The following is a 13,227-nucleotide window of genomic DNA, read 5'->3' on the forward strand; positions in this document are numbered from 1 at the left end:
TTTTTGAGACAGGATCTTACTCTGTTGTTGCCCAGGCTAGAATGTAGTGTGCAGTGGTGCGATCATAGCTCACTGCAACCTCTTACTCCTGGGATTAAGTAATCCTCCTGCCTCAGACTCCAGAGTAGCTGGTACTACAGGCACGCACTACTATACCTGGCTACTTTTTGTATTTTTTGTTGAGATGGGGTTTTGGCATATTGCCCAGGCTGGTCTAGAATTCCTGGCCTCATTCCATCTGCCTGCCTCAGCCTACCAAAGTGCTGGAATTATAGGTGTGAGCCGCCACGAGTGGCCCCTAATTTTAAAATTTTTTTGTGGAGATGGGGATCTCATTTTGTTGCCCAGGCTGGTCTTGAACTCTTGATTTCAAGCAATCTCCCTGTCTCAGCTTCCCAAAGTATTAGGATTACAAGTGTGAGCCACTGTGCCCAGCCCATCACTGTTTTCTAATTGAAGTACATCATGTTTACATCTGCACTGACTCACACCATTTTTCCCTCCAGGATATTAATCTTTTTGTGGCAGGCAGAATGGTCCCTTGAAGATGTCCTTGTCCTAATCCTAGAATCTGTGAATATGTTAGGTTACATGGCAAAGGAGAATTAAGGTTGCAGATAGAATTAAGGTTGCTATCAGCTGACTTGAAAATAGGGAAATTATCTGGGATTATCTGGGTAGGCCCAATATAATCATGAGGATCCTGAAAAGTGGAAAAGGGCCGGGCACAGTGGCTCACGCCTGTAATCCCAGCATTTTGGGAGGCCGAGGCAGGTGGATCACCTGAGGTCAGGAGTTCAAGACCAGCCTGACCAACATGGAGAAACCCCATCTCTACTAAAAATACAAAATTAGCCGGGGTGGTGGCGCATGCCTGTAATCCAAGCTACTCGGGAGGCTGAGGCAGGAGAATCACTTGAACCCGGGAAGCAGAGGTTGCGGTGAGCCGAGACTCTAGCCTGGGCAAAAAGAGCAAAACTCTATCTCAAAAAAAAAAAAAAAAAAAAAAAAAAAAAAAAAGTGGAAAAGGGAGGCAGAAGAGGGAGTCAGAGACGTGATGACAGAAATAAGGTCAGAGTGATATGATGACTCAACCTGCTACTGCTGGCTTTGAAGATGGAGGAAGGGGGCCATGACCCAAGGTGCGCTGGGCAGCCTCTAGGAGGTGGAAAGGAAAGGAAATGGATTCTTTTTTTTTTTCTTGCAGCACCTATTTCCCTGAATCACATGGTTAGTACTTGCTAATTCACTCATTCAATAATGATTTAATGCCTGCTATGGGCCACACCTTGTGCTAGACACTGGATATGGTCTTCCTGAAGGGTGTTTAGGGGCAACTGTGATTTTTTTTTTTTTTTTTGTATTCTTCTCATTGCTTAGTAAGGTCTTACCCATAAAGGACAAGGTCCAAACACCTCACAATGGTCACTAAAGACCCTTAGACTGCAAATGACTTAACTTCCCGCCAAACATGGCATCCCTCACTGTTACTCTAACATGCCACCTTCTTTCATGTATCTTTGTCTTTGCTCCTGCAGGTCCTTCTGCACAGCAACTTCTGGTCAAATGCCTCCATGCTACTCAGTAATTAACCACAGATCTACTCTAGCACTCTACATTCATTCACAGCCCAGGGAAACCATCAATTCCAGTGTGAAGACTTTCCCCACCTCCCAGGCATTTGTCATTTCTTTCTCTGCACATTTCTTCTTTCTTTCTTTTTTTTTGCACATTCCTTTTAAAGCATTTATCACATGCCAGTTTGCTTGAGTTCAAGTTTATCCTAGTTCTCTGGGGATAGTCTGAACACTTATTCATCTTTATGTCATCTATACCCAGCATAACACTGGACTTCAGAATAATGGAAAGAATATAGCCTGGCTCTCTAATTAAGGAGCTTTGGTTGAGTATTTCAATCCAAGTCTCAAACTCGGATATGCTTTAACTCTGAGTTGGCCCGCATGCTCTGAGTTAAAATTTGAACTGATATTCAATTTTTTTTAATGGAAAAATCCACATAAAGTGTGGATTTCTGATAACTCTTGCCCCAAATTCTGGCAACACTAGATCTTTATTTTCATATGGCAGCCATCAGCTGGAGCTGATTAGATGGCATCTGCTCTCCATTTTGCCCATTTCACACTTCTGTTGTCCCTAGCACAAAGACCTGGTGTTGGTTGCTATTTCATCATTCTTTTTCTTAAAGTAAAATTCGAAGTTAAAACTTTATTACACTAGGCTGTTTCACCTAAGCCCTGAAGGCATTTGAGTTTTCAACTCCTGTCTTAACTTATAAGCCTGACTTCTCATCTGTCAAATGGGAAAAAATAACGTTTATCTATAATTCTGAAAAAAAAAGCCCTGCAGGGTAAAGCATGCATAGAGAACACTGCCTGGCACATGGAAAGTGTTTGAAAAACGGTTGATATAAGGAGCTCAAAAACCATTTACAAAATGAATGAATAGGCCAGGCGCAGTGGCTCATGCCTGTTAATCCTAACACCTTGATACGCTGAAAGATCGCTTGAGTCCAGGAGTCTGGGAACAGCCTGGCCAACATAACAAGACCTAGTCTCTACAAAAATAAAAAATAATTAGCCAGGCATGGTGGCTACTTGGAGCCACCATGCCTGGCTACTTGGGAGGCTGAGGTGGGAGGATCGCTTGAGCCCAGCAGTTGAAGGTTCAGTGAGCTGATTGTGCCACTGCACTCCAGCCTGGGGGACAGAGTGAGACCCTGTTTCAACAAATATATATGAACTAAAAATTGAATGAATGAACGAACATTCAAATGACCATATGACTGTTTTGTAAAGGGGAGACTGATGAAGGAAATTATCACCAAGGTATTTTTATCCGTTTATGAAAGCCATACTTTGTATTTGGGTTGTGGCAGCTGCTCAAAACAATGGCAGAAACTGCAGTTATAAATTCCAGAAAAGCCTATGGATGGAGTGAAAGTGAAGTGGGTGGTCAAAAACCGACGGCCGTGGAGGCGTAGCTCTCTTCACAAGGTACACAACAGGTGCTCAATGAGTGCCTGTTGAATGAATGGCCACGCAGCCCAAAGCGTGCCTAAGCATCCCCTCCTCCTCCAGGCAGCCCTCCGGAGTTCCAGCCTCCTCCCCACCCTCCTGCCCCGCCCCGCCCCGCCCGCCCGCCCTTACAGGATGTCCTCGCGGATGGAGGTGCCATGGTTGAGGTTGTGGAAGCGGACGGAGACGCAGTCCCTGAGAATGAAGGAGCACCTGTTCTCCCTTTTGTAGGCGCTGAAGCACTCCTTGAAGTCCTCATAGGTCTTGAAGCAGCTGCCCAGCTCCATGGCCGCCCCCACAACCCACACCAGGGGCTGGTCCCAGCCCAGGCCCAAGATCACACCAGGGGTCAAAGGTCACACTATGAGGGTTTATGGGCTGGCGTGGGCCCAGAATGCCTTAAGGGTCCGCCCAACTGGGTGGCCTATTCTGGAAGTCAGGAGGAGCCCTAGGCCTGACCGGGTTACAAGAGGAAGGTGGTGTATTTGCTATCTGACGGGGGAAATGACACTCAGTCCATATTATCCAGTCTCGAGGTTCCGCCCCCTCAGCGACATATCCAGTCACACACAGGATTCGCAGATTGGCATTCATTGTCTCCAATTGCTAGAGAAAAAGGGCTACAGCCACCAGCGGACTGACAGGAGTCTTGACCAATCATAACCTAGGTTCCGCCTTCCCGGGGTCTGCAGGAGACTTCCGGTTACTAGGGCAATCTACCGGAAGCGTCAGGTTCAGTGTATGTTTCCGCGTCTTCCGCGGAGCGGGTGTTCAGGGCCGGCAGCCTTGAGCTAGATGTCGTCCCCGCAGGCCCCAGAAGATGGGCAGGGCTGTGGCGACCGCGGCGATCCCCCTAGGGACCTCCGTAGCGTCTTGGTCACGACCGTGCTCAACCTCGAGCCGCTGGACGAGGATCTCTTCAGGTAGCCGGCAGCTCCTGCCCAGCATCCCCTTCTTTAGGGCAGAAACTCTTGATCTTCACTGCCGCCCCCCGGGGCCCCTGGCTCCGGAACTAGGATGGCTCTGCGTAGGATGCACCCTCTGCCACAATTAGGAGAGAACGCACCCCCGACAGAGCTGTCCTCGCTGCTCTGGCTTCCTCCCTTCCTCTCCTTGCCGCGAGGTCTGCGCAGCCCCATCTCTAGGTAGTCCTGGAGATCTGAGCAAATATAGTGGTGACCTGAGAGACCCTGCTCGGCAGCCTGCCCTAAGCCTTCACAGGGGAGCTAGCACAGAGAGGGCAGTGATTTGCCCAAGGGCACACAGCTGATGGATCAACGTTAAAACAGACCCCGCAGCTCCTTGCGTCTTCAGTATCCTTTTCTTCTCACAATATCCCGCCCCCAGTACCATTTGGTGGGTCTGGTATCTCATTACTTATCCTAAGGCCTAAGCATGTTTGTTTCCTTCCCAGCATTGCTGAAGTTCTTGACTGCAGCGAGGGTTTCTTTCTTTGAGACAGGAGTCTTGCTCTGTTGCCCAGGCTGGAGTGCAGTGGTGTGATTTCGGCTCAGTGCAGCCTCCGCCTCCCGGGTTCAAGCATTTCTCCTGCCTCAGCCTCCTGATCAGCTGGGATTACAGGCGCGCCACGGCCCAGCTAATTTTTTAATTTATTTTAGTAGAGACGGGGGTTTCACCATGTTGGCCAGGCTGGTCTCGAACTTCTGGCCTTGTGATCGGCCCATCTCTGCCAAAGTGCTGGGATTACAGGCGTGAGCCACCGCCTCCAGCCCCTGCAGCAAGGCTTCTCCTGGCTTTACTGGAAGTTATCCTACTTTGAGCTCCCTTTCTTCCACTTAAGGAATTATAAATAACTTCTTGGAGGGCTATTTGATTTTTGTTTTTGAAGACAAGATCTGGCCCTGTTGTCCAGGCTGGAGTGCAGTGGCACGAACATGGCTCACTGCAGCCTCGACCTCCCGGGCCCAAGTGACCCTTCTGCCTCAGCCTCCCGTTTAGCTGGGACCACAAGCACTCGCCACCACATCCAACTAATCTTTTTATTTTTAGTACACATGAGGCCCCACTTTGGAGCCCATGCTGGTTTTGAACTCATGGGCTCAGGCGATCCTCCCACCTCAGCTTCCCAGAGTGCTGGGATTGATTACAGGCGAGAGCCACCTGCCAGGTCATGGAGGGCTATTCGTAACTCATTGTTACAGAAAATGCCAAACAGCTGGGACGTGGGAGGCTAGAGACTTAATTATTCAGCTTCCAATGGGCCTACATTCTGGGCAAGCATTTTCATCTCTGGGGCCAAGCTGCAGTTTTCTCATCTGTACACTGAAGGAGTTAGACTTGATGTCTGAGGGCTCTTGTTGTTTATTCATTTATATGTTTATTTAATTTTATTTTTTGAGATGGAGTCTTGCTCTGTCGCCCAGGCTGGAGTGCAGTGGTGCGATCTTGGCTCACCTCAACCTCTGCTTCCTGGGTTCAAGTGATTCTCCTGCCTCAGCCTTCTGAGTAGCTGGGATTACAGGTGCATGCCACCACGTCCAGCTAATTTTTGTATTTTTAGTAGAGACGGAGTTTCACCATGTTGGCCAGGCTGCTCTTGAACTCCTAATCTCAAAGGATCCACCTGCCTCAGCCTCGCAAAGTGCTGGGATTACAGGCGTAAGCCATTGCGCCTGGCCCAGAAGATTTTTATGCATAAGGATATTTGCCTGGGGAAAGGACCTATGGCTTTTACCATATTCTCAAAAGGATCTTAAACCCCAATAAGGTGAAGAGATCATGCACTAGAGTCTCAGCGAGGGTAGTAGAATTTGGCCCAGTTCCCAAGTCTTTCCCTCTTTCCCCCGTCTCCCTACAGAGGAAGGCATTACTGGGTACCGGCCAAGAGGCTGTTTGGCGGTCAGATCGTGGGCCAGGCACTGGTGGCTGCAGCCAAGTCTGTGAGTGAAGACGTCCACGTGCACTCCCTGCACTGCTACTTTGTTCGGGCAGGTAAACCCCCCACTTCCTGCCCCAACCCAGCCCTGGTAGCCCAGCAGCCATTCTGGCCTTGAGGGCTGAGGTCAAAAGGGAAGAGAGGGAGACTGGAAGACAAGGGGGAGGGATGGCGGACACAGCCACCCTAAGTGTCTAGGCTGGAACAAGGTCTGGGGCTAACAATGAGCCTTGGACCTCACACTTGCCGGGACTCACTGGGTACCTGATGTCTGGCTGATAATGACACAAGACTTTGTTGCTTAACTGCTCCTTGTGGGCCTTTTGTTCTTCCATTCTTAACATAGCTCCTGGTGCCAAGCGCTGTGCTAGGTTCTCAGCGTGCTGTAACCTCTGCTAGAGGTGCGGAGGTAGGGCAGCTTGGGTTGGAGAAGAGAACACCAGCCTGAGAATCAAGGGATCTAAGGCTTCTTTTGTCAACTGAGCATCGGGTCAATAAAAACAAACCAAAGATGTAGGGCCTAGCTTCAGCTTTGTCCATAATTTACCATGCGGCCTTGTGAGGTTAGCTCCCCGCCCTACAGCTTGGTGTACTTCAGCTGTAAAATGGAGAAGGGTAGGACCAGGGGTATTTTAGTGGAATGATCTCTACAGCTTCTTATAGCTCTGGGGTCAAATAAAGTCACTTAAAAGCTATGTGTGGTGGCTCATGCCTATAATCCCCGCACTTTGGGTGGCCATTGTGAAGGATTGTTGGAACCCAGGGGTTTAAGACCAGCCGGGGCAACAAATCGAGACCTTGTCTCTACAGAAAAATAAATAAAAGGAAAATAAAAGCAAAACCTATGCTAAAACACAAAAACAAAAAAAACCTGTTTTCTCTCCTTCCCTCTTACCCCTAGAGCAGATGCCCCCATGTGTTCTGTGTAGATCCTCAGCTGAGAAGTTTGTGGACCTTTACAGTATGTGATTTGTATTAAGAAAACAGTGGGGCCGGGCGCGGTGGCTCACGCCTGTAATCCCAGCACTTTGGAAGGCCGAGGCGGGCGGATCACAAGGTCAGGAGATCGAGACCATGGTGAAACCCCGTCTCTACTAAAAATAGAAAAAAATTAGCCGGGCGCAGTGGCAGGCGCCTGTAGTCCCAGCTACTCGGGAGGCTGAGGCCGGAGAATGGCGTGAACCCGGGAGGCGGAGCTTGCAGTGAGCCGAGATTGCGCCACTGCACTCCAGCCTGGGTGACAGAGCGATACTCCGTCTCAAAAAAAAAAAAAAGAAAACAGTGGGGTTCCCCCTTCATTTTATAAATATGAAAATTATCCCTGTAATGGTAAATACACTTTTTCATACTGTCCCGTGTCCCTTACTCCTTATCCCTGAGGCATATTGATTGGCCCCCCTCTTCTCGGCCCCCAGTCACTGCTATAAAGTATTTGAATACTAACCTTGGGCTCAGCCAGGTTCTTATCTTTATGCTAGTTGGGAGTAAATATGTGCTTTGTTTCTTTAATTTGGTTGTAAGTACCAGCCTTTTGATATTGTAATCCTTCCAGCCTAGTGAAATAACTGGCTGTTTTGTTTTGTGGAGGTGGGGGCATTACTTGAACTCTGACTCTTCATCCTGTGATGGAAGAATGCTATGAGTCTTTGCCAGTAAAGTATCTAGTGCAGGGCTTGGCATAATCTAGTTTTCCATAAATATTAGTTTTTGATGATTAACTTGTGGGAATAATTAAAATTTGTATAATACAGAGCATAATTGTGTGCATTATCTTGTTTAGTCTTCATAAGTAAACATGGGTGGCAGGCATTCCTGCCATCATTCTTACCTAAAGAAACTGGGACCCGAAGAGGTTTGGAACCAGCTCCCACAGTGCCCAAGGAGGCAGAGCCAGGATGTGAACCTGGTTTATGTGTCTTTGAGTGCCAAACTCTTTCCTGCTTCTTTGCTTCTCTCTTAAACTCTTGGGCGATAATTCTAAACAATGGGAGAGCTGCCAGGGTACCCATCCCAGGTTCTGGGGAAAAGATCCTCTTTCTTGGAAATTCTCCATCTAGGAGCAGCGTGAAATGAGCCGTGTCCAGGCTACCATTTCAAAATTAATAATAATTTGGCCGGGCGTGGTGGCTCATGCCTGTAATCCTAGCACTTTGGGAGGCCGAGGCGGGTGGATCACCTGAGCTCAGGAGTTCGAGACCACCCTGAGCAAAACGGTGAAACCCAGTCTCTACTAAAATACAAAAAATTAGCCAGACATGGCGGCATGCGCCTGTAGTCCCAGCTACTCTGGAGGCTAAAGTAGGAGAATTGCTTGAACTCAGGAGGCGGAGGTTGCAGTAAGCTGAGATCACGCTACTGCACTCCAGCCTGGGCGACAGAGTGAGACCTGTCTCCATCAAAATAATAATAATTATTATTATTTGTGCCCCTGCCTGTGTCTTGAAAGACTGCAAGATAGCTAAAATAATTGGTAGCTATTCTGGGAATATTAAAAGTCAAAGGACATCAGGCCAGTAGTAACAGGGGATTTGGGAGAAATGATCATGTCAAAATTTGGCTAAGCCATACTGTTGCAGTTTCATACGTTTAGTTCCGAGCTTCCTGGCTGCAAGGCAAAAAGGGGAGCGCTTTTATCTGTTTGTGATGCGACTCTGCCAGCTATATTGGACATTAAAACCAATGCTGTTTTTTTTTGTTTTTTTTTTTTGAGACGGAGTCTCGCTCTGTCGCCCAGGCTGGAGTGCAGTGGCGCAATCTCGGCTCACTGCAAGCTCCGCCTCCCGGGTTCACGCCATTCTCCGGCCTCAGCCTCCCGAGTAGCTGGGACTATAGGCGCCCGCCACTGCGCCCGGCTAATTTTTTTCTATTTTTAGTAGAGACGGGGTTTCACCATGGTCTCGATCTCCTGACCTTGTGATCCGCCCGCCTCGGCCTTCCAAAGTGCTGGGATTACAGGCGTGAGCCACCGCGCCCGGCCAACCAATGCTGTTTTTTGGCTGGGCATGGTGGCTTACACCTGTAATCCCAGGACTTTGGGAGGCCAAGGCGGGCGGATCACCTGAGGTCAAGAGTTCGAGACCAGCCTGGCCAATGTGGTGAAACCCCATCTCTACTAAAAAAACAAAAACAAAAACAAAAAAACAAAAATTAGCCGGGCGTGGTGGCGCACACCTGTAATCCCAGCTACTTGGGAGGCTGAGTCAGGAGAATCGCTTGAACCCGGGAGGTAGAGGTTGCAGTGAGCTGAGATCGTGCCACTGTACTGCAGCCTGGGTGACAGAGCAAGACTCCATTAAAAAAAAAAAATTAGCCAAGCATGGTGGCCCGAGCCTGTGATCCCGGCTACTCGGAAGGCTAAGGCAAGGAGAATCGCTTGAACCTTGGGGGTGGAGGTTGCAGTGAGCCAAGACTGCGCCACTGCACTCCCACCTGGGCGACAGATTGAGACTCCATCTCAAAAAAAGAAAAAAAGATGTTTCAATTACATTTTAAAATAAAAGATGTTATGGGGGAGGGGGAGGGTTGGTCCTTGGCCATTTATCATATCAGTTATTTTTCTAAAAACGTTAATTTTTAATGTTAATTAGTTGGGTTTTTGTTTTGTTTTTAGTTTTTCTCTACAGAGGTAAATTTAGAGCTTAAAGAATTCTGAACAAGATCAGCAAACATTCTAGAAGGGCAGATAGTAAACATTTTAGGTTTTGCCAGTGAAAGCAACTATAGACAATATGTAAACAAATGAGCATGACTTTATTACAAAAAAATTGTATTTTAAGGCAACAGTTTCCTCATCGGTACAATGGGGGTAAGAGTGGCTCTACATGGTTATTGTGAGACCAACATGAGGAAACATACTCTCCTGTCCCATGCTGTCTGGCACCCTGCATCACTCCATAATCTTTAACTCCCTTCGGTATGCCTCGGGGCCTACCTGCTGTGTTCCAATAACAATTTTCAAGAATAGGGCTGGAACTCATTCACACTGAAAGGCAGACCAGAGAACTGAAGGTTCTGTGATCCTCCTCAGGAATCTGTACTTTAGCTTACCTGCAGACCAAGGATTGGATTCGAGGTTTTTTTGTTTTTTCTCCCCAAGTTTGGTGATAGGGAGGGGAGACTGCCTTCCCAGTGTCTGAAAGCAGACTGCACAATTAGCTCTCTCTGGTGTCTGGACTCTTGGTAAGCCCTCCTCAAACGCCTTTAACCTTGAGGAGCTCCTACTCTGATAGAAGCGCTGCTGGTGGCAGTGCCTGATAACAGACACCTGAGCAGGCCAGTTGGCTTCAGACAGTGATGTTTATTGCTGTTGATTGAGCCCTGGGGCCCGGTTGATTCCCCATTTGCATCAGAGTGAAGGAAGCAACACTTCTCTAGACCTGCTTCTTTCATCTGATGGTTGAAAGTCATCCCCAAGATGTCTCATGGCCCAGATGTCAGGGTTCCCCAAGGCCGGCCTGACTCAGACAAAGTGAGAACTTCAGGGAAACCAGGGAAGTTCTCTTCCTCTCCAAATCTTCCCTCACCTGCTTGTTGTTGGCTGCCTTATCCCTGGCCAGTGCCTTCTACTCTGGTGGTGGTGCTCTTTTTTTTTTTTTTTTTTTTTTGAGACGGAGTCTCGCTCTGTCGCCCAGGCCGGATCTCAGCTCACTGCAAGCTCTGCCTCCCAAGTGGCTGGGACTACAGGCGCCCGCCACCTCGCCCCTCGCCCGGCTAGTTTTTTGTATTTTTTAGTAGAGACGGGGTTTCACCCTGTTAGCCAGGATGGTCTCGATCTCCTGACCTCGTGATCCGCCCATCTCGGCCTCCCAAAGTGCTGGGATTACAGGCTTGAGCCACCGCGCGCGGCCGCTCTTGTTTTTGAGACAAGGTCTTGCTCTGTCACCCAGGCTGGAGCACAGTGACGCAGTCATGGCTCACTGCAGCCTTGATCTCCTGGCCTCAACTGATCCTTCCGCCTCAGCCTCTTGATTGGCTGGGACCATAGGCACATGCCACCATGTCCAGCTAATTTTTATTTTTTCTTTTTTGTAGACACAGGGTCTCCCTGTGTTGCCCAGGCTCTTCCACTCTGCTTTGGAGCAGAGACACCTGACAGTGAAGGACCAAATGGCTTCCGTATACATCAGGGGTGAAGTGACTGACACTGACCTTGCCTGGGAGAGACTGAATATACAAACAAACAGTGGCTAGACCATGTAGAAAAACAGAACTCTGATGCACAATAGCAGCAACCAGCACAGGAAGCCAGTCTACTGTCCACAAGTCAGACTTGTAGGAAGTCGGACCACTATCTTTACCAACCAGTCCAGCAAGCCAAATAATGACCAGCGTAGCAATTGGCCCCCAAAGCCAGGACTTGATTAATAACTGATAGCTACCCTAATTTTTGCCCCTGCTTCCAACTTAGGACCAACCAGAGAAAGCCAAATATGTACCCCTAACCAATCACATAGGATGTCCCACTTTTTTTTTGAGACAGAGTTTCACTCTTGTTGCCCAGGCTAGAGTGTAATGGCGCAATTTTGGCTCCCTGCAGCAGCCACCTCCCAGGTTCAAGCAGTTCTGCTACAGCCTCCACCTCCCACCTTCAAGCAATTCTCCTGCCGCAGCCTCCCGAGTAGCTGGGATTACAGGCGTGTGCCACCACGCCCGGCTGATTTTTTGTATTTTTAGTAGAGACAGGGTTTTGCCATGTTGGCCAGGCTGGTCTTGAACTCCTGGCCTCAGAAGATCTGCCTGCCTCAGCCTCCCAAAGTGTTGGGATTACAGGCGTGAGCCACCGTGCCCAGCCAGATGTCGTGCTTCTAGTTAGCCCACCAACAGCTTCCCCATGCCAAAAGCCTGCAATCAGAGCCTCCGTGAAGCCTTTTTTTCCATTACAGAGTGTTCCCATTCCTTTTCCTGCCCCTAAGTCTCTGCCAAAAGCAAGTGATGGTGGTTGACTTCCTGCTATAACAAGCTCTGATTGGCTGGGCGCAGTGGCTCATACCTATAATCCCAGCACTTTGGGAGGCTGAGGTGGGTGGATCAGTTGAGGTCAGGAGTTCGAGACCAGCCTGGGCAACATAGTGAAACCCCCATCTCTACTAAAAATACAAAAATTAGTTGGGTGTGGTGGCACACGCCTGTAGTCCCAGCTACTTAGGAGGCTGAGGCATGAGCATGGCTTGAACCTGGGAGGCAGAGGTTGTAGTGAGCCCAGATGACGCCACTATACTTCAGCCTGGGTGACCCAGCGAGACTCTGCCTCTTAAAAAAAAAAAGAATTAGCTGGGTGTGGTGGTGCACCCCTGTAGTCCCAGCCACTCAGGAGGCTGAGGCACGAGAATCACTTGAACCTGAGAGGTGGAGGTTGCAGTGAGCCGAGATCATGCCACTGCACTCCAGCCTGGGTGACAGAGCAAGACTGCATCTCAAAAAAAAAAAAAAAAAAAAAAAAAGAACAAGCTCTGAATAAATAGCCTTTGTTTGTTTGTTCTCAAAAAAGAAAACAACAACAGAATAAACAGTAAACAGGCTGGAGACTAGATTTACTGCTCCCTGATCTAGAATAATTGTTTGGGACTGATGACAAGATCCCAGGCACAGATGGAGCAAGATAGAAGGAAGGAGTTTTTTGTTTTTTGTTTTTTGTTTTTTTTGAGACAGAGTCTTGCTCTGTCGCCCAGGCTGGAGTGCAGTGGCCGGTTCTCAGCTCACTGCAAGCTCCACCTCCCGGGTTTACACCATTCTCCTGCCTCAGCCTCCCGAGTACCTGGGACTACAGGCGCCCGCTACCTCGCCCGGCTAGTTTTTTGTATTTTTTAGTAGAGACGGGGTTTCACCGTGTTAGCCAGGATGGTCTTCTGACCTCATGATCCGCCCGTCTCGGCCTCCCAAAGTGCTGGGATTACAGGCTTGAGCCACCACGCCCGGCTGGAAGGAGTGTTAATTTTATTTAACAAACACATATAGAGCCCTCACTATGTGCCAGATATTATGCTAAACACTTTACAACTATGGACTCATTTCATTAAAATCCTGTAAGCGATGAGCACCATGATGATCCCCAGTTTGCAAATGAGCACACTGCTCAGAGAAGTGAAGGGTCACACAGCTGGTGAGTGGTAGAGCCAGGATTTGAATGCAAGGAATCTGTCAATGTCTCTGCAGTTTGTGCTGTTAAAGAAAAGCTCCACCTGCACAGGGAGCAGCCCGATGACAGGGCCTGGTGGTCTCTCTGTATCCCTAGTGCCTGGACCTTAGCAGACCTCAGTGAGTAGTTACCGAGATGAAATGGAATGGAAGATGAGTAAT

At 48.7% G+C, this 13,227-nt stretch overlaps 2 protein-coding genes across 3 annotated transcripts in view; one reads left to right on the forward strand and one right to left on the reverse strand.

The window, feature by feature from the left end:
- The window catches only part of ZSWIM3 (zinc finger SWIM-type containing 3), a 21,768-nt gene extending 17,942 nt beyond the window's left edge, over window positions 1–3,826 (reverse strand). The window contains exon 1 of the mRNA XM_050806468.1: window positions 3,168–3,826. Within this exon, the coding sequence (XP_050662425.1) occupies window positions 3,168–3,322 (155 nt within the window). The 5' untranslated portion in view covers window positions 3,323–3,826. The remainder of the gene's footprint in view (window positions 1–3,167) is intronic.
- Window positions 3,733–13,227, forward strand: part of ACOT8 (acyl-CoA thioesterase 8) — a 17,719-nt gene continuing 8,224 nt past the window's right edge. For both annotated transcript variants that reach the window (XM_050806562.1, XM_050806561.1), the window contains exons 1-2: window positions 3,733–3,958; window positions 5,854–5,987. In XM_050806562.1, coding sequence (XP_050662519.1) covers window positions 3,831–3,958; window positions 5,854–5,987 — 262 coding nt within the window. In that variant the 5' untranslated portion in view covers window positions 3,733–3,830. The remainder of the gene's footprint in view (window positions 3,959–5,853; window positions 5,988–13,227) is intronic.

The sequence above is a fragment of the Macaca thibetana genome, chromosome 10 (genome assembly GCF_024542745.1).
Source record: "Macaca thibetana thibetana isolate TM-01 chromosome 10, ASM2454274v1, whole genome shotgun sequence".
Classification (NCBI taxonomy): Eukaryota; Metazoa; Chordata; class Mammalia; order Primates; family Cercopithecidae; genus Macaca; species Macaca thibetana.